The sequence below is a fragment of the Parambassis ranga genome, chromosome 9 (assembly GCF_900634625.1).
Source record: "Parambassis ranga chromosome 9, fParRan2.1, whole genome shotgun sequence".
Lineage (NCBI taxonomy): Eukaryota > Metazoa > Chordata > Actinopteri > Ambassidae > Parambassis > Parambassis ranga.
In genome coordinates this window covers 21232987-21251202 of record NC_041030.1, presented here as the reverse complement: position 1 = coordinate 21251202, position 18216 = coordinate 21232987, and the positions used below count along the sequence as shown (strand labels likewise).

The window sequence follows — 18216 nt, the reverse complement described above, 5'->3', positions numbered from 1 at the left end:
TGCCTTCATGTTTCACCACCGCGCTGTAACAAATCACACCTGGAGGTCACCAGAAGGGCTTCGAATCCTGCTGGTTCCTTTAAATTAGGCTCACCTGGTGGGTCCAGATCAAACTGACACGACACCGGTTCAATGTGAGATTCAGCAACTCACTAAAACACAGATGAGCGGTGCAGCAGGTGTATCTGAGCCAAACAAGGGTTATTATAATAAAACAGCTGCTGTGTGTCACAGCTAAAGGGATATGAAAACGTATTTAAAACACACCCATGACTTCAAACAGGGCTACATGACACTAAATTACACGCAAAGCCGTGAAATGTGCTGGGTTTTTTTTTCCTTCTAATTCCCCCTCAACGCTCTGACTGACGGCCCCATTTACAGAAGCTCAGCTTAGTACGATGCACTTCCTCCGGCTGCTGCTCGCGCCTTCTTGTCTCTTAGCGCCTCTTCACAGAAGCCATAATTGCTCCAGTAATAACTCTCCATGTTTGCCTCTTTCGGAGGCGACACAGCAGGTGCTCGAGCCCCCCCTGTGAGGTCTATTGATGCACGCATCAGGGCTGGTGTGCGCCGTGTTAGAGCTCAGATTACCGCCTCTGCTGAGCAGTCAGGTTACAGCGTACACCCCAGCATTCAGTTTCAGGGTCCCTTCTCCAGCTTGGATTTAATTAACTTTTTTTTCCTTAGCCAAATGAGACAGAAAGAAAGAAATCAGGTAACAATCACAGCACAGTTCATCCTCCAGTGGAGCTCTCTTAATGGTACAATGAAGAACACTTAAGAAATATCATGTGCAGAACCCAGCTCACAAGATGAGAGGAACAGAGCAAGTAGCAGGCCTCACTTTGCTTAAGGCTATTTACCCACAATTCTTGTGGCATCATGACTTTTAAAACAAATCCTAACTGTTGTTTTGGTGCAAATCCAAAGCCAAGAAGAGCAATGCTGGAATGATGGCAATTATTCTGGATCTGAAAATATGAGCCGACATGAAGCTCTTACTTAGCGATAGATGACTGATCAATGAATGTTTTCATGTTGTTCCGCTGTTATCGCCACACACGGGAACACGATGAGCTGACATTTAGTTTCAGAAAGTCGGGGGCAGAGAGTGAGCAGCTATTCACAGCAGCACCTCTATCCAGGGATATGACCAGGTCTGTATTCTGAAGCGTCTTCTCTATGCTGCTGGTGATTTTTGATCAGATTTTAGCAGATGAATAGAGAAATATTTAAATCATATGAGCAAGAGAGTCAGTGTGGAATTAGAGGGTTCACAAGAAGCTAAGGAACAACCTGCACACATCATGCCTCCAGCCACAGCTGGAAAAAAATAATCACTGTGTCATAAACATTACACAGAGTGTGACTACAGGTAGCTGGTGAAAAACGCTGACACCCTACCATCAATAAAATTGATGATACATTCTCCTGAACCAACTCAAATCCCACGGTTTGTCTTAAAACACACAAATACATCATCAAACTTCACTCTGTGCTACCATGGCAACAGGTCCTGCTCCCATAAACACAGAGATGCGGCAGGTAAACATGCAGGTAAAGATGCTAAAGTCTTATCAGCCCGTACATAATTTGTCACTGATCCTACATCATCATCATCATCAATCATACAGACTGCAGACTGTGACAAAGTTGAATCATAACCTCCAGCCAACAACAAGCGTAACGTTCCTGCAGGATTACCTTTCATGTTGCTGCTGAGTGTTCACAGAAGTTCTTCAGACCCCGTTTCAGGAGAATAGGAGCTGAAGGATGACCTGTGGCTGTCACCCGTCCGCCATCCTCCTGAGGAAACTACCAACCAAAGACAAAAGGAGATGTAAGAATAAACAAATGCTTCCGGCTCTTTGAAGATGTGAGGCAGCTCCGTCTTTCATGTGTCCCCACAGAGGACCCACAATCGTGTGGACAATACATCTGTTGTCACATTTAATCATAGAAATCTTTGCTGCGTCTGCCTGGCTTCTTGAGTGCGCAGCCAGTTTTATAACCAGCCTGTGATGATAAAGGAAAAACTTGCTGAATATGAAAGACTGTCCATTTCATGCCCGTTAATTAGCTGCAGTTTGCAGAGTGGGCGCTGACAAGATAGTCCTGATAAACAGCAGTGGAGGGAGTTAAACGGCTAAAATCCTTTAACCGACTTCAAGACGAAAAACACTTTTATACGTGAAGTGAATACCACTGGGTATGTGGTGATTATGGCACCTTTCAGTCAGTGGACTATATCAGACAGTAAACATTTCATCCTCAAAGTTGATGCTGGAAGCAGCAAAAAGAAGGGCATCTGTAAAGGAGGGTGAACAAGACACTGAACAAAAAGCATCAGTGGGTCACAGAGGGCATAAAAATATGGTCGATCAGTGTAAACGTGAACTGAAATCAGACCAATGAATGTGAAGACACAGGTTGATCTATATACCACCCAAAGTGGTGTTTCTGGAGGTGTGCACGGTGCCTGTAACTCTGTCTGAGTTTTTCCACTTTCATTTTGGTTGGAGTTTAACATTAAAAAAACAAGGTTAGGATTAGTTATGGCAAACATGGTGACAAGTCTCATAAATAATAATTTGACATGCAGTATACAGCGGTGACCACAGGAGGGCGCCAGAATTATTGACATTGGTCATTTAAAAAGATTCAAGCTGCAGTGTTTATTTATCACGTGCATGTTGCACCAGCTCATCAATGCCTGCCTGCACAAGAATTAAAAATATATCATAACAAAAAAAAACATTGACCAGTGAACAGTAAACATTTTTGGGCTACAGCCCCACAGGACTCCCTTCACCCAGTTATTCTGGACCGTCTTAGAGCGGCCTCCTGTGGAACAGGTGGTTCTTCCCCTCACCATCTGGGACTGTTTCCTGAGTTTAATTCAAAGCACCACTGTGCTGAAACAGAGCATCACAGAGCCTGCGTCTGATCTTCAGAGCCCACTGTAGTCTTGATTGTAGAACTGAGTAAACATCAGCCGAACACAAGCGCATGAATACAGCAAAGCAGGGCCGGCAGTCTGATCCGGGAAATGTCCCTCTCCTTTACATTTGTCAATTTATGGTTGATAATTGGACAAAATGTAAACATTGAATCAGTGCGACTGAGATCTGAGGTTTTAGGTTTGCCTCCCGACTCCACTGGCCTGTTAGATTGTAATAAGAGCATCTGCACATCCACAGAGCTTTTACACCTTTGAGTCAGACAAATAAACCACTCCTCTGTTCCCGTCATCCTCACAGCTGCTTGTTCTCCTCACTCTTCCACATCATTGGCAGAGAACACAAAGGAAATAACGAGACGTCTGTGACACCGAGGTGCTGCGAGGAGCCGAAGGAGCAAACCAGTGTCTTATAAAAATGAATAATTACTACGACGAGTCCATCAAATCCAAATGTCCCACTCATCCATATCCATCACTCCAGGGTGGAGCTAACTGAGGATGCAGGACTTACTGTGTTGGTGTTTTTGCTAATAACATGCTGAGTATTGTAGTTAGATTTGATGGAGGTGTTGCTTGTGTTTTTACAACACTTGAGGCCTAAAAACGGGAATCAGATTCAACTAGAAACATCGCCACAGAAACCAGCTTTAAAACTTTAAACATACTTCATCCAGATTGAGTGTTCTGGTCTGCTGATCTGGCCTAAAGCAGGACTTTGTAATGGATACAACACGTCATGCAGCCCTCTGAACCACATTTGGTACATGTGTTGGAATAAAGACACAACAGTAAAGCATTATGCCTTCACAGAGTCTCTGTTCTTACCTTTTGGGCCTGGGCCATGGTGTGCAGCTGCAGCTGGGGGATCTGCTGGACTCTGCAGCAGGCAGAACAACATTTGAGAAATCTTAATACATGCACATACATCTGCACTGATAACTGGTACACAGGGAGGTTATAATGATAGTTTTGCACTGTGAGGTCTACAAAACTAGCTCCCCCACTTTGCACACAGTCTGAAAGGTAAGCTAAGCTAGGCTAACTGGCTGCAGCACCATGTTTACTTATTTAGAATGAACTTTAATCACTAAGAAACAAAATGATATATAATATCATATATTATTTAAATAAAAAAACGTAAATAAATTAACCTAAATAAATAACTTAAAACTTACAGGGAGACTAGCAGGAGGACAGAAGGCAGCAACAAACAGGCACACAGGTGCTGACTGGGAAACAGGTACAGGTGAGCTGGGTACTGAGGTCAGGTGACTGCTGGAAACAGACTGAAAAAGATCTGAGGACACCTGCTGGTTGGGGGGATAACTGCAGGAAGACTATATATATTCTTAAAGTCTCTAGAAGGCCATCAGAGGAGCGTTTGCTTTGAAATTTGGACTTCCTTCAAAGAATTAAACTGCCTGGAGAAAAGAAACATTGCAAAGACATCATGTGTAGCTGAAAGGTTAAAAGGAATCCAGATGTCCTTCAGAGAAACCACAGCCAAGAAATCAGAGTAAAGCAACTGACATGTTGCAGCCTTGCATGGCAGACATGAGGAATATATAATCACATGATTTAATCCAAACAAACAGCTGAACTGCCCGTGTTCATGTCAGATAGCAGAAAAAAAAATCCCAGAGCAGCTACATGACATCATCATTTCACCACTTTACAGTAAGTTCTAAAATCCCAACATTTCCAGTCACATAAAATATGACTATTAAAGGTTAGAATCCTAGATTGTCATTGTCAGGTCTCATTGTGAATGACAGTGGCTCCCCCTGCTGGGCAAAATGAGTAACATAAGTATTCTTAAGTGCTGTATTGAAATTTTATTGTGGATCTACTCTGCTCATTTCCCTTTTATGACACTTTGTATTTCAGGGTTTAAGTTTTTTAACAGGCTCTTAAATATCCATCAAAATGACATGGATTTGTTTTCTATATTAACCCTTTAGATGTATCTGCTCTTTACAACATTTGTTCTTTCTTAACTTTTTTTTTAACAAATTTCCTCATTTCAAACGAAGCAGTTGTGCAGTTTTCGGTCATGTTGGACAATGGGAGTCAAAGACGTCACATGGTTTCAAACCAGGTCAAGGATAACATGCCAAGGGTGTTTATTCAAAAAGAAAATACGCAGTCATTTCCCTGAACAGATTTTTTTCTTAAAAAAATGGCTCTCAGCTCTGTACTTCAAAAAGTGTAATGGACTTATAGGGGACAGTTCAGTTTGCCTGTACATTTAGGTATTGCAGGTTTTCAGCGCTGGCAGTGCTGATATGTTGTTGACGAATGGCAGGACATTTGTTCCACAGTGAGGCAAAAAAAAGAGCGTCACAGTCAACACACAGCTTCAAGTTTAGCACATTTTTTCCCCACCGATGTAAACATTAAGAAGAACACTGTAGCAAACTGTTACAATAGGTTGTTTCAAATATTTCAGTCTGATGTAAAAAAAAAAAAACAAAAGCAAAAAAATACTTGTAATACATCACTATCCGAGCGCAGTTTAAAAATATTACAGTAAGTCAAAAGGAAAAAGCACCATCTTACATTTTTTACCTAATCTCCTTTTCAAAAATCTTCTTAGAAACCTCTTGTTGTAAATATTCAAGAAAATAACCACAATACAAGTTTTTTTTTTATATAAAAAATGGTTTAACAATTTCTTTTTTCAGTATAAAACATTACAGAGAACCAGGCCAATCAAACAAATTAAGTGTCATTTCATATAATCATGAAATCCCCAGTCAAACATCCTACAATAACATACAAAGGGTCGGCTGTCGTTAGGGGCCGGGGGGTAATGGTACTTTTTTTTCTTCTAGTTCTGGGAAAATGTAACAACACAAAGCCTAACAATCACTCTTCGTTTGCTATAATATTAATAATAAAAAAAGAACAACTGTGAAATCCTGGTCCAATCAAAGCCCAAGCCCCAAAAACTTCTGGTCAACGTGGCGTCTATGCAGTTTTCTGCTGGCCCTTCTTCCCGATGAGGGATTTATGGATGTGGGGAATGACACCTGAAAACGAAGCGTTGGTGAGTGAGATTAAATGTAAACGACCAACAGAAAGTTCTTTCATGTTGCAAAGCGATGGGCTCACCTCCTCCAGCAATTGTTGCCTTGATAAGAGAGTCCAACTCCTCATCGCCACGGATGGCCAGCTGCAAGTGACGGGGAGTGATACGCTTCACCTTCAAGTCTTTGGAGGCATTGCCCGCCAACTCTAGTACCTGAGAACACACAACAAACACTCATATGTAAACACAAAGAGACAGGAGCTGTGCTGCGTAACGGGACGTCCACAACAAAGGGTTCGGATGAAAGGCTTACTTCAGCAGTGAGGTACTCGAGGATGGCAGCACTGTACACAGCTGCTGTGGCTCCAACACGACCGTGGCTGGTTGTGCGAGTCTTCAAATGCCTGTGGATACGACCCACTGGAAACTATTGGGAAACACAAACACACACACACTCTCAAGGATCAAGGGTGATGACACCTGCAGCAGAGCCACAAACTGTCAGATCAGATGTGATACCTGCAACCCAGCTCTCTGGGAGCGCGACACTGCTTTGGCCTTGGCTTTGCCGCTGTCTTTTCCTGCTTTGCCACCAGCCTGCATGAAGGGATGACAGGAAAACATAAATCATACAGAGGAATGAATGACACTGTGGTGGTGCTGGAATACTGTACAGGAGCGATAAGAAAAACAAAAATAAACACAACACCAACACTTTACAGGTCAGTATAAACGGCCAGGATGGGGTTAAATCGTGGCTTGTGAGCGGTTCAATGGGGGGAAAACAGATGCACGGCTACGACTTTCCCGCCAACCAAAACATACACAAACAAAATAAAAGACGGGTAAAGACATTTTTAAAAAAATAAAAATAAAAAAAATAAATAAACCTAACAATAATAATAATAGGCCGTTTGTTTACATCGGTCGAACACACAGCTGCTGTGATAAACGGGCGCGGAGCTGCCAGCGGGCTGCTGCCACTTCCCCCCGCGACAAACCGAAAACAGACGCGCCGCTTTAAGAGGGTCGCTGCGCTCACGCTTCCACTCACAGCATGTAAATACACACACACACACAAAAAAAGTTTCCCTCACAAAGTTACGAAGTCGCACAGAAAACAACACAACCGGATCCACGCAGTTTATCCTGTTTGGAGACTCATTTTTGAAAAAACACTTGAGGTCAACTACAAACAACGAACCAGCCGTTAAAGCCAGTGGAATAGCTATAGCTTAGCATGCTAATGAGTGCTAATGAAACGGCTAAAGACTCAAAGAGCACTTTATTACAATGAGTCAAAGTGTGTATTTGTGCTAAAGCCTCCCGCTTCACTAACTTTACTTATATAAAAACGCTGCAGTTAGCAGAAGAGCTAAAAACTAAGGTAACATCAATGCTAACGAGTTAGCTGACAGTTAGCTCTTTAGCAAGCGTTTGAACCGCACACATTCTGCTCGAATTTCTTCACTTGGGTTTTAAAACAGCACTTTCTACAGGCGCAGCTTCACTAACGTATCGAGGAGTCCGGTAATGACGAGAGGAGCAGCCCAGAGTGCACGTACCATTTTGTTTCCGTCTCGTTATTTGATTGTAGAACTGGACAGATAGCAAATTATTTCGGCTCCCGAAAGCAAAGAAACAATAAACCCTTTCGCAAATCTTTTGCATGCGACCCCTCGTGGGAGTCCGGACAGCCAATCAGATGGCACGTTGTTCCTTCGAATCTCAGTTTTGTCCAATGAGCAAACGGCTTGCAGAGGACTATGCCCATCCCCCACCCTGGGATCAGAGTGCCTGTCTTTGCGCACGAAACCAACAAGTAGGCGGGACCGTGTGTGTGTGTGTGTCCGTGTGTGTGTGTGTGTGTGTGTGGAGTGTCCTTTCAGGGACATCCATCCCAAAAATGTACAAAATACATAACCAGGAGTGTGTGGCCGGATTTAACTCCTCAGTTTCACTACGAGGACACAAATCGGGTTTTAAAATTTGAATATTATTGTAACGACCTCTGTAAGAAACGTGTGTAAACTGTTTAATGCACTAAAGTATTTTTTTTCCTGTGTGTATATGTTTAAAGATTAATTTTATACTAACACGGAGCGCTGTTATCGACTGTAAATACTATACGTACTCGTACGTCATCAATGAGGCGGTTACGTTTTTGACAGGCAGGGACAGATAGCGAATGAAAACGCAAGTTCTCTGTGTGGCGTTGTGATTGACAGCCATAGCAGCCAATCAGAGTGCAGCAACCAGCGTCCGATTTCCTCCGCTAGCTCGGCAACCAAAGGGGGGTGGGGGTCAAAGATACGCAGAGAAACGGGCTGCTGGTGGCGAAGATGGCGGATGGGGACAGTGGCAGTGAGCGCGGTGGCAGCAGCGGCGGTGGAGGAGGGGGAGGAGGCGGCGGGTTTCAGCATTACCAGCGGGAACCGGAGACCCAGGAGCTGGCCTCGAAGCGGCTGGACATTCAGAACAAACGCTTCTACCTTGACGTGAAGCAGAACGCCAAAGGCCGGTTCATCAAAATCGCCGAGGTCGGCGCGGGGGGCTCGAAAAGTCGGCTGACCCTCTCTATGTCAGTTGCGGCGGAGTTCCGCGACTACCTGGGGGATTTCATAGAGCACTACGCCCAACTTGGGCCTAGCACCCCGGAGCAGATTGCTCAGTCATCCGGTGGGGATGACACCGGGCCTAGACGGGCCTTGAAGAGTGAGTTCTTGGTGCGTGAGAACCGAAAATACTACCTCGACCTGAAGGAGAACCAGCGGGGTCGCTTTCTCCGGATCCGACAGACCGTTAACCGAGGCCCCGGTTTCGGAGTTGGAGTGGGTGGCATCCCAGGGGCCGGCCTGCAGGCCGGACAAACCATCGCTCTCCCGGCGCAGGGCTTGATAGAATTCCGCGACGCCTTGGCCAAGTTGATAGACGACTACGGGGGAGATGAGGAGGAGCTGGCCGGCGGCGGAGGAGCCGGAGGCTACAGCGAGCTTCCGGAGGGCACCTCGATCATGGTGGACTCCAAGCGGTTCTTCTTTGACGTTGGGTCCAACAAGTACGGAGTTTTCTTGCGGGTGAGCGAAGTGAAGCCCAGTTACAGAAACTCTATAACGATCCCCTTCAAGGCGTGGAGCAAGTTCGGGGGAGCGTTCAGCCGCTACGCCGAGGAAATGAAAGAGATCCAGGAGCGACACCGGGATAAGATGTACGAGAGGAGAACCGGAGAGGAGTCCGAGGGCGACGACGTGGACGACGATTGATGGAGAGAGAGAGAGAGAGACGGAGGCAGGAGGCTATTTGTGATGAAGCTGACAACATGATGCAAAGCCTGGAGATAAACAAGAGAGGAACGACTATTCTGTGCATGACGAGTAGAACTTTAAAAATGCTAAAACAACGGAGTAAAATTTAAAAAAACAAAAAAGTATATTTGACTGAGAAATTACTGTCTATATAAGAGAATCCTGTTCTAAAGCGTAGGTGGATGTTATAGCTAATTGAGTGAGGACTGCAGTAGTCAGCTCCTGTATGAGATTCCCCATTGATTTATACAAATATATATAAATATATATATCTATATATTATATATATTGATTGTCCATTTGATAACCTCACACATGTAGCCCAGCAAATTAAGTTTGGCAGTGCTCAAGACACAACAGTAGGTCACCGGTAACACTTCCTGGTTAATAACCAATGGCAAGAGCTCACCTGGCGCTGACCTGTAGTCTGTGTGATGATATATTAAGGAAGTGTGTAACAAAACCAGCAGAGTGGGAGTGAGCAGGACCGCCTGCACCACTCGCCATGGCCGTGTGTGTTTTTGTCTAAAAAAAAAAAAAGAGAAGAAGAAGAAGAAACAGCTCGCCTAGACAGACCCACAACACTCAGAGCCACGGTCTTCGCTCCAGCAGCGGAGGTGTGGGTGGAGGTGGTGGAGGTGGCGTCCCTCAGCATCGTAGGACATCCTCTCAGCCCAGCGAGGTCCTGTTAGGTTATCTGTTACAAAGCACATGACTCATTTGGTGTTTTCTGGACGATCCACATGAGTTCTAATGACCTCCTCCGCCTCCTTCATATATATATATATATACCCGCCGCCTCGCTCTCTCCTGGGCATTCCCTCAGGTGCTGACTTCCTGCTCCGGTAGCTGAAGTGCGAGGCCTGCTCACACTTGACATGTTGTGTCTCAGGGGGCTGGCAAGTACCATCCATATTTTGGGGGGTATTTTTTAGCATTACCTGTGCCTGTGCGTCATCCTCAAGAGGTTCTGGTCAGCCAGTTGCTGCGGTTGAGCCGTCTGTGGCAACTGATGATGTTTCACGGCCACGTTTGACCCCCTGTGACCTCTGTTTTTTGTTTTTTGTTTTCGTCAGAGGGGGGACTCGGTGGCGCTCAGGCCTCCAGCACTGGTCACGACTTTCTGAGTTAAAAGCTTAATATTGCCGGGCTCGAGCTATATGTTGGTCTCAAGGGAACTTGACCTTGTCGACCTGCTATGGGTGCACCATTTGGATCCTCTAATCTTGAACTCAGACCATTAATGACTGAAGCAATATTCAGTCTGATTGTAACAAAAATTAGGTGCTTTTGAAAAACAAAAACCCACAATGGGGTGCTGTACCTAAAGGAAAAAAAAAAGAAAAGTATATATACTGGAAGAGATTTACTTACTAAAAAAGATCAAGCTATAGATAGAATTATTTTTCAAAAGAGATATATTGAAATATGTCTTACAAATATGAGACATTTATTAGATAATGCTGCCTGAAGTGGCTTATTTAAAACACTAAACTTGGATGCAACTGTCCAGGGTGATATTTCATACCTGCTTTTTTTCCTAACATTTCTTTTATTCCTTAGAGGAAATAATAATTTAAAAAAAAACAAAAACGACAAAAAAACAAAAAAAACAAATTGATAACACAGTATGTTATAGCAATTTCTAGAAACGACTTCATTGAAGTAGTTTGTCAGCAAACACTCAGCACTCCAGTTCACTTTACAGAGCATCAAGTTGTCCCCTCGTTTCAGTCCACACCTTTAAAACCACGTGTTCGTCCATAGAATGGCTTTCCATCAGTTGCCATACGACGCAAACAAACATCTGCAATCATCGTCATCAGCATTTTTGTCTTTAGTGCTCCTTTTTAACCGTTTCTTGCATGCCTGCTCTCGCGCGGAGCTGCCTTGTGTTCTTTTCTTTTTGCATATTCTGATTGCTGTATAATGGTATTTATCCATTTGTTTTTTTGAGAGCAGTTTTCAAGTTTTATTTCTGTATTGCAATAGACAAAAAGAAAGTTTACTTTTCAGCCTATTAATAATAATAATGACAACGACAACAAAAAAAAGCCACAATGTTCCCATGTTTTTTGGGAAATGTCACTTTCATTGTCCCACTTCCTTTCGGTGTGTAAACCTCTCGTTGAATTTTACTTTACCCACTTCAACACAGCAGAGAAATGCCATATGAAAACAAAAAAAATACAACACCTGGGAGCAATAGTTTTTTTTTCTTTTCTATTGATATAAATATACTATATATAATATTACACATGCGATTGAACTACATCCTTCTTCCTGTACTGTGTTACGTGAAATGGCAGCTGTTTCAGTCATGTGTGTTCTGCTGTAATATTCTACCGAGTTCCTTTCAACGAGAAATAAAAAAAAAAAAAAAAAGGTTTTTGCTCAGGAGCCGTGTGGTGTTTGTGTCCTCACACTGTCATGGTGGACGGTGGTCTGATCATCATTTAATGATTTTATTCTTTATTAACACAGTTAAAGTCACATTTTTGATCACACTAAAAGTAAAAAGAACAATCTAATATTTACATTTTAAGAATCTGGAAGCAGCAGGTTTTGTGTTTTTTTTTTCCTCACACTGTAATTTTATTGATTACTTCTGCCGCTGATTATATACCTGATGGGAAATATCTCTTCTTTAGTACTTTTATTTGAAGCCTATTCAAACAAATAATGCAATAAATATATTCCACTTGACTTTTTAAGTGGCTTAAATTGTGTTACTGTATGAACAAGCTCTTGATTTTCTATTGAGGTACAAATAATGACAACAAAAACACACAGTTCAACCAAAACTAAAAATATTCATGTGTGATTTCTGCCTTAAAAACTCAATTTTCTGATTGGAGAGGCAGAAATCTCCACGTCCACCACATACCAGATTGATCTATAGGTAAGAATATTGTTGACACTATCATGAGAAATGATATTCTTAAACTCTTTAAGGTGATTTGTTGATGATCATCTTTTATTGTTCGCGTCTTTGTTGTGTGTCACAGTCACACCACTGAGAATGAAACGGTACTGATGACAGACAAAAACGCTGAATCAATAACAGCACGTCACTCAGAGAAAAGACGTTTACATAAGTCGGCTGAAGAAAGATAACAGAATCAGCACCATCTCTGGACTACAGCCAACAGACACACATCACGATCTGTCAAAATGCTGCACGTCTTTCTAAAGTTTATATAATAACTTGTAAACATTACTTATCTTTACCACCACATTTCTATAATGCACAGTTTAACCTATAACTAACCTGGACAGATTCTGTGTTTTCTATTCCAGAGATGGAAGCTGTGCGTTTGTTAAGGAAGTTGTAAAGTGTGTTTTCAGATTTATGGCGCCCTCAGCTGGGGGGGCCGCACCACTGATGGACCGGCCATGTCACCGCTTGGACAGGCTGAGTCTCTGCAGAGGTTCAGACCTCCACATCCTGCACAGGAAGGCGAAGAATTCCTTTACTGTTCTTATGACAATGAACACTACGAAACCTCCAGGACGCTCCGCAACAGGTGGATAAAGTGTGTAGACGTTAACAGTATTCTAGGATTTGTAAAATGGACTCCATAGTGAATGACCTCTCCTATGCTCAGACTGATACATCCAAGTGTAAGTCACCAGGCTGAGTCCTGCTTATGCAGCACATAGCTGACGTCAAAAGAAGGAACACTGACTTTGCATCAAAACTCCGCTGTGATGCAGTTTTGCAACACGTCTGAGTTTTCGGTGAATTGTCTATAGGAGCGTAACCACACAGGAAGACGACAGCAGAGCTGTGTGGAAACCTGAGAGAATCCATGTCGCACATTTCACAATGGGAAACTCTTTAACAGCTGTTTGATCAGGAGGGAAGCTTCAGTGTGAAATCATGAACAAGATGAACGACCTTCAGACTCATCTGCATACAACTGCCCTGCAAAGTCCCCCTTTATTGACATTATATCAGTCTAAGTCTGAACTGTGTGAGGTTGATGCTGAATCCTCTCCACTTCATCTATTTAGCCCTGTGATTCATGCATGTGCAGCCTCCTCTCTGCGTTACACACAGACTCTATGACCTCTGTGATGAAGAGAGGAAAAATGAAGAGCACCAGAGAGAGAGAGAGAGAGAGAGCTCAAGGGCACATAATGCCACAGTCAGCCGGGTGCCAAAAGAACGAGCGGATTATTGCACATGGTCCTGATGGCCTGCTGCAGAAGCACAAACCTTGCTAAGCTGCCCATCCATCACTGATCACTGTGAGGTGCTGAATACACCTGCCAGTCAAAGCGCCGCATCCCACAATCCATTCAGCTAGAAGCATCCATGACGATGCATGTTAGTGTGTATAAGGCTGTTTGGCAGCTCTGCGTCTGAGTGCAGCAGAAACACAGCAACATCATAATATATGAGAGCGTTTAAATGAGTATGGCTGTAAATCCTTACAACAACCTGCATGCATGCAAATTTCACTGAAAATTCTGAATCCATCAAACAGTAAAGCTGCAGGCTACATCCATCCATCCATCCATCCCTCTATGCGTCCATTTTCTTCCCCTGATCCTGGGTCAGGTTGCAGATCAGAAGCCCAAACCTCCCCTTTCCCCACCCAGCTCCTCCATCTCCTCATCTAGGGGGGATACTGAGGTGCTGCCAGGCCAGGCCTGGAAATGCAACTGCCCCACTGCATTCTGGGTCTCCTTCTGGATGGATAACACCTCACCAGAGAGACGCTCAGGGACATCCTAACCACATGCCTGAACCACCTCAGCTGGTTCCCCTCATTCAAACATGACAGAGAGACCCTGGAGGATGACCTCCGACCTCAGAGACTAGTCAACATCACCACAGAGGAAGCCCACTGACAAGATCAATGGAACTTGACTGAACATGTCAGGAGACAATCTGAGAGATTATGTAACGAGCCCTAGGTCCAACATGTCCAAATTAAATTAAATTAAAATGATTTAGGGGCGATCAGGCAAAAAGACACCGTCCAAATCCCACCATGTCCTTCAGTATATCAGTGAGTGTCCAGCCTTGGAGTTCTCTGTAACAGAGAGTATGATGTGCAGACGTTACTCTTCCCACGTGGACTGTGGCGAAACAAGCAGCAACATGGCTGCCTTCAGAACTGAGACAAAGGAGCAGTGGTCCATGAACACGGACATGAGGACTCAGGTTTCCTGACATTTATAAGATATCAAACTACAGGAACACCTGAGGGCTGAAAAACCTGTAAACTCAATAAACTCCATTTGGCTGATGCCCTCAGCAGCACATTGGATATCAGTAAACATATCATGCATCTCTAAAGTTGCAATTTTGTGTGTGATTTTGAAATTTTGCTCCTTCTATCTCCTGCTGAGCAGATAAAACCCAGCAGCAGCTGGTTTAGAAACCCCCCCCCCCCCCAAAGAGATGCAGGAAAAAGGCACAGAGCGGGAAATAGGTCACAGAGGACAGGGTTGATGATGAAGAGGAAGGCGGAGCAGAAGAAGGCGGTGAGGTAACAGAGGGAAGAGAGCGCATCCGTACAGAATCTGGACCAGGAGCAGGGTCGGGGATCCCACGCCTGCTGAGCAAATATCCTATAAACAGCGAACGAGGGGCTTCTGGTCTATTTTTAGCCTGTGTTGCCATGTGTGAGGAATGTTCTCTGCTGCGCACTCAGGCAAACGGTACATTTTCCACGCACACGACACACAGCGTCATCATAATCCCATGCATGAATGGAAGAGATGATCAGCTCTACTCCAGAGATCTGAGCTGCAGAGAGCTGCAGTGATGCACACACACACACACACACACACACTCTTTCCTGTCTTTGCATCGTGTACCTGAAGCTGAAGACAGCCCGGGCCAGAGCAGCAATGTTTCTCATTCTCCTATGGTACAGGTGATGATTAAAATGTCCATCTTATGGCTAAATATTGCAGTTGTTGAGATGTTTTCTCATCATAAGACTCTTCATCTTCATCTTCTTCTTCTTCTTCTTCTTCTCTGCATGGTAACAGCAATGCCTCAGTAATACCACATGACAGCAGCAGAGATCAACTGGCTGAAGCGGCAGATTAAATCACAGAACCATGTACTGTATATCTCATCTGATTTCATTCTTCAGTTTCAGTTATGTCACATAATATCATCATCATCATCAGGAGGTCCTTCCTTCCTGTGGCCATCAAACTGTACAACACCTCCCTCTGAGATCAGATTTAACACACTGTCTTGTAATCATATCCATATTGGATTTATTTAGACAAGATTTTACTGCACATGGTACAAGTTGTATTATATATGACTTTAGTCTTCACTTGCCAGGATTTGACTTGAATGTTTATTAATGTTTAGAATTTATTAGGTTTTATTTTTATTTTACGCTCACTACTTTACCTTATTTTATATTTCTAACATGTCTTTTTTGAGTATACATGGAGCACCTGGAATGAAAGCAATTTCCCCCTGGGATCAATAAAGTATTTCTGATTCTGATCATCATCATCATCATCATCATCATCATCATCATCATCATCATCATCATCATCATCGCCACTAAGGGCCTTCTCTACCTTTCCCTTTTTCAAGCCATTAAATGTTACTCTTCACCTGATTATCATTCCATTAAATGTTTGTTATTGTGTTATTAGGGCGTTAAAGGGCCATTATCGGCCCTGTTATCATCCCATTGAACACATGATCCTGTTTGATGGCTGTTATTGTGCGTTATCATCAGGTTATCATCTCATCTAATGGGCATTATCATGCGTTATCTTTCTATAAAATCACTGTTATCATCCCTTCAAATGACTATTATCAGATGTTATCATGTTATCATTCCATTCAATCAGATCTTATCCTATTTTTTTGCTATCGTCTTGTCCAGTAGATGTTCCATGACATGACCATTATTAAGTGTTATCATCCCAGTAAATGGACATTATCAGCTGTGTCTGTGCCATCCATTAACTACAGGTTTTCACTTGAGTTTGATTCATCATTTTGTTATATGATCATCAGCAGCTGCATTAGTCCGGGATTGAGTTTGTTGCTTGTTGCAAAAGCTGTGACAGAGTTCTGGTTCCACGCTGGTAGAACTGATCCATCAGGCCAGGAGAGGGAGAAGAGTCTTAATCATTTATTAGTAAAAGCTTTGAATTCCCGCCGCCCTGCCCATTGACAGCTGGAACGGGACGGACGGAAGCTACGGGTTAACTTGTCAACAGGAAGTCCGAACACCAGATGATGAGTAGAGGAGCCCGGGGCTCATTGCCACACTTTTTATACTCTGTTATATATTATTAAAAATTAGTTCATCGGATTGTATCAAATGAAATGAAAGAGCAATAACTTGGGCACAAACTTTGTATTCGTTTCATCTCTATTCTGTGCAGACCTATCAGCATTTAAATAGGGGGTGCACACATGTGCCATGCTGCCCCCTTAAGTTGTCACAGCATACGTCACACATGTTTGGCATAAATAAAACAAGATCACTTCAGTTTAATGAATATTCCTTTTTTATTCCTATTGAACAACCACTAACCAGCAGATTCTCTGTGTCTGTTATTGCATGTACTCACATAGTGTGACAAGTTGCCCCAAACAGCCATGTTTGCTAATATTAGCCATATTTTAAAGTTAGCTTGAAGCAGCACTGTAACTAAAGTCTGGCCAAACACTTTATTCTCTCTTCTAACAGGTTCAAATGTTAAATGATTGATATTTGTGTCTTTAAGCAGACAATTACAAAAAATATTCTGTTTTTTTACTTTGACATGTGAAAATTGGATTTTGATTTTCCCAGACGGGATATTGACATCACATTATGTTGAAGCACAAAACTAGTATTCCACTTTTGAGTATAGACCCCCTTTGTGGTCAAGTTATTGCAAGTGTGACAAAAGCCCCGGTCTCCCCTACTCAGAGGAAAGACTGACACAGCAGTCTGGGTTAGCAGCACAGCATCTATTGTGACAGAACACTCCATCCTGCACTAAAGACCTGGACGGACTGAGCAATACAATCACCTGGCTGTAACGAGCGGAGTGTGAACCTGGCTTTCGTGTTTCTAGAAAAGTGCAAACAGTGATTGTTGCTGCGTGTTGTGACAATTCAAGCTAGGAACGTTTTGGGTCTCTCTCCTGCACGGTGAAAGTGAGGCATCATCATGAGTCACCCTGCATGCTACGCAAGGTGAAGGAAGTGGGCGTGGCAGCTAAATGTTTATCAGGTGCATTTGAGTGACATGACAACAACATGATGCATAGTTATTAAATTGCTTCTGTACAGGGTGTGTGTGTGTTTCATCACTTCTTCCAATCTCACAAATGAAAGTGAGTTTAAAAAGAAATCAATCAATCAAATCAAAACTTTGTTTATACAGGATCCTGTAATAGAAATAAAATAATAACCCCCGGACACACACACACACACACACACACCTAAAATACACACCATGCACACACGCACCATCCCTTACTCACTTCTCTGTAGAAACATCTCATCACATCATAACTCTTAAACTCAGAGGCCTTTGACGTCGTTAACAAACCAGCGATCAGGTCTTAACTCAACTGAAATCTGCAGCAAAGCTGGCTCACTGCATGCACTGTGCTGAGCTGGTATGTTGGCTCATATCCTCCTACACACTTTTGCCTAAGGCCTTGCTAGTGACAAAGGTCAGATCCAGAGCCAGATCTAGATAAGACACTCCGACTTTAGAGCGCTAAATTAGCAAACTGATTAGATTTACAATGTGTTTACGCTGACAGCTAGCAGCCTGTCATGTCAGGAGGCTTTTAAAAACATTGCGAAATCAAGCATGCAGACAAATAATTAAATACAAGTAAAGGTTTGCCGAGGCTGGCTGCAGTTTGGCAAATGGCCACTTGAGGGCTGGCTCTAAAACTGAGCCAAT

The 18216-nt window shown here is 43.2% G+C and overlaps 3 protein-coding genes across 3 annotated transcripts in view; 1 reads left to right on the top strand and 2 right to left on the bottom strand.

Annotated features, from left to right (window-relative positions):
- LOC114440937 (tripartite motif-containing protein 35-like) overlaps positions 1 to 4206 on the bottom strand; it is a 55095-nt gene extending 50889 nt beyond the window's left edge. Inside the window, exons 1-3 of the mRNA XM_028413615.1 lie at positions 4141 to 4206; positions 3791 to 3842; positions 1708 to 1818 (exon numbers count right to left, since the gene is read on the bottom strand). The gene's annotated coding sequence lies outside the window, so the exon portion shown is untranslated. The remainder of the gene's footprint in view (positions 1 to 1707; positions 1819 to 3790; positions 3843 to 4140) is intronic.
- Positions 4207 to 5049: 843 nt separating this feature from the next.
- Positions 5050 to 7694, bottom strand: h2az2a (H2A.Z variant histone 2a). The gene is made up of 5 exons (XM_028413641.1): positions 7562 to 7694; positions 6516 to 6593; positions 6310 to 6423; positions 6080 to 6209; positions 5050 to 5997 (listed from the first exon to the last, which is right to left on the bottom strand). Exons 1-5 carry the CDS (start codon positions 7562 to 7564, stop codon positions 5936 to 5938), a joined length of 387 nt encoding a protein of 128 aa, XP_028269442.1. The 5' UTR covers positions 7565 to 7694; the 3' UTR covers positions 5050 to 5935.
- A 612-nt stretch (positions 7695 to 8306) lies between these two features.
- LOC114440958 (transcriptional activator protein Pur-beta) lies at positions 8307 to 11355 on the top strand. The gene has a single exon (XM_028413643.1). It carries the CDS (start codon positions 8339 to 8341, stop codon positions 9257 to 9259), a length of 921 nt encoding a protein of 306 aa, XP_028269444.1. The 5' UTR covers positions 8307 to 8338; the 3' UTR covers positions 9260 to 11355.
- The last annotated feature ends 6861 nt before the right edge of the window (positions 11356 to 18216 follow it).

Coding starts and splice junctions, on each gene's coding strand:
- h2az2a (XM_028413641.1), bottom strand. Junction 6,424..6,515: donor CCCAGAGAGCTGGGTTGCAG/GTATCACATCTG, acceptor GTTTCCCAATAG/TTTCCAGTGGGTCGTATCCA. Junction 6,210..6,309: donor TCGAGTACCTCACTGCTGAA/GTAAGCCTTTCA, acceptor GTGTGTTCTCAG/GTACTAGAGTTGGCGGGCAA.
- LOC114440958 (XM_028413643.1), top strand. CDS start 8,339: ATGGCGGATGGGGACAGTGGCAGTGAGCGCGGTGGCAGCAGCGGCGGT.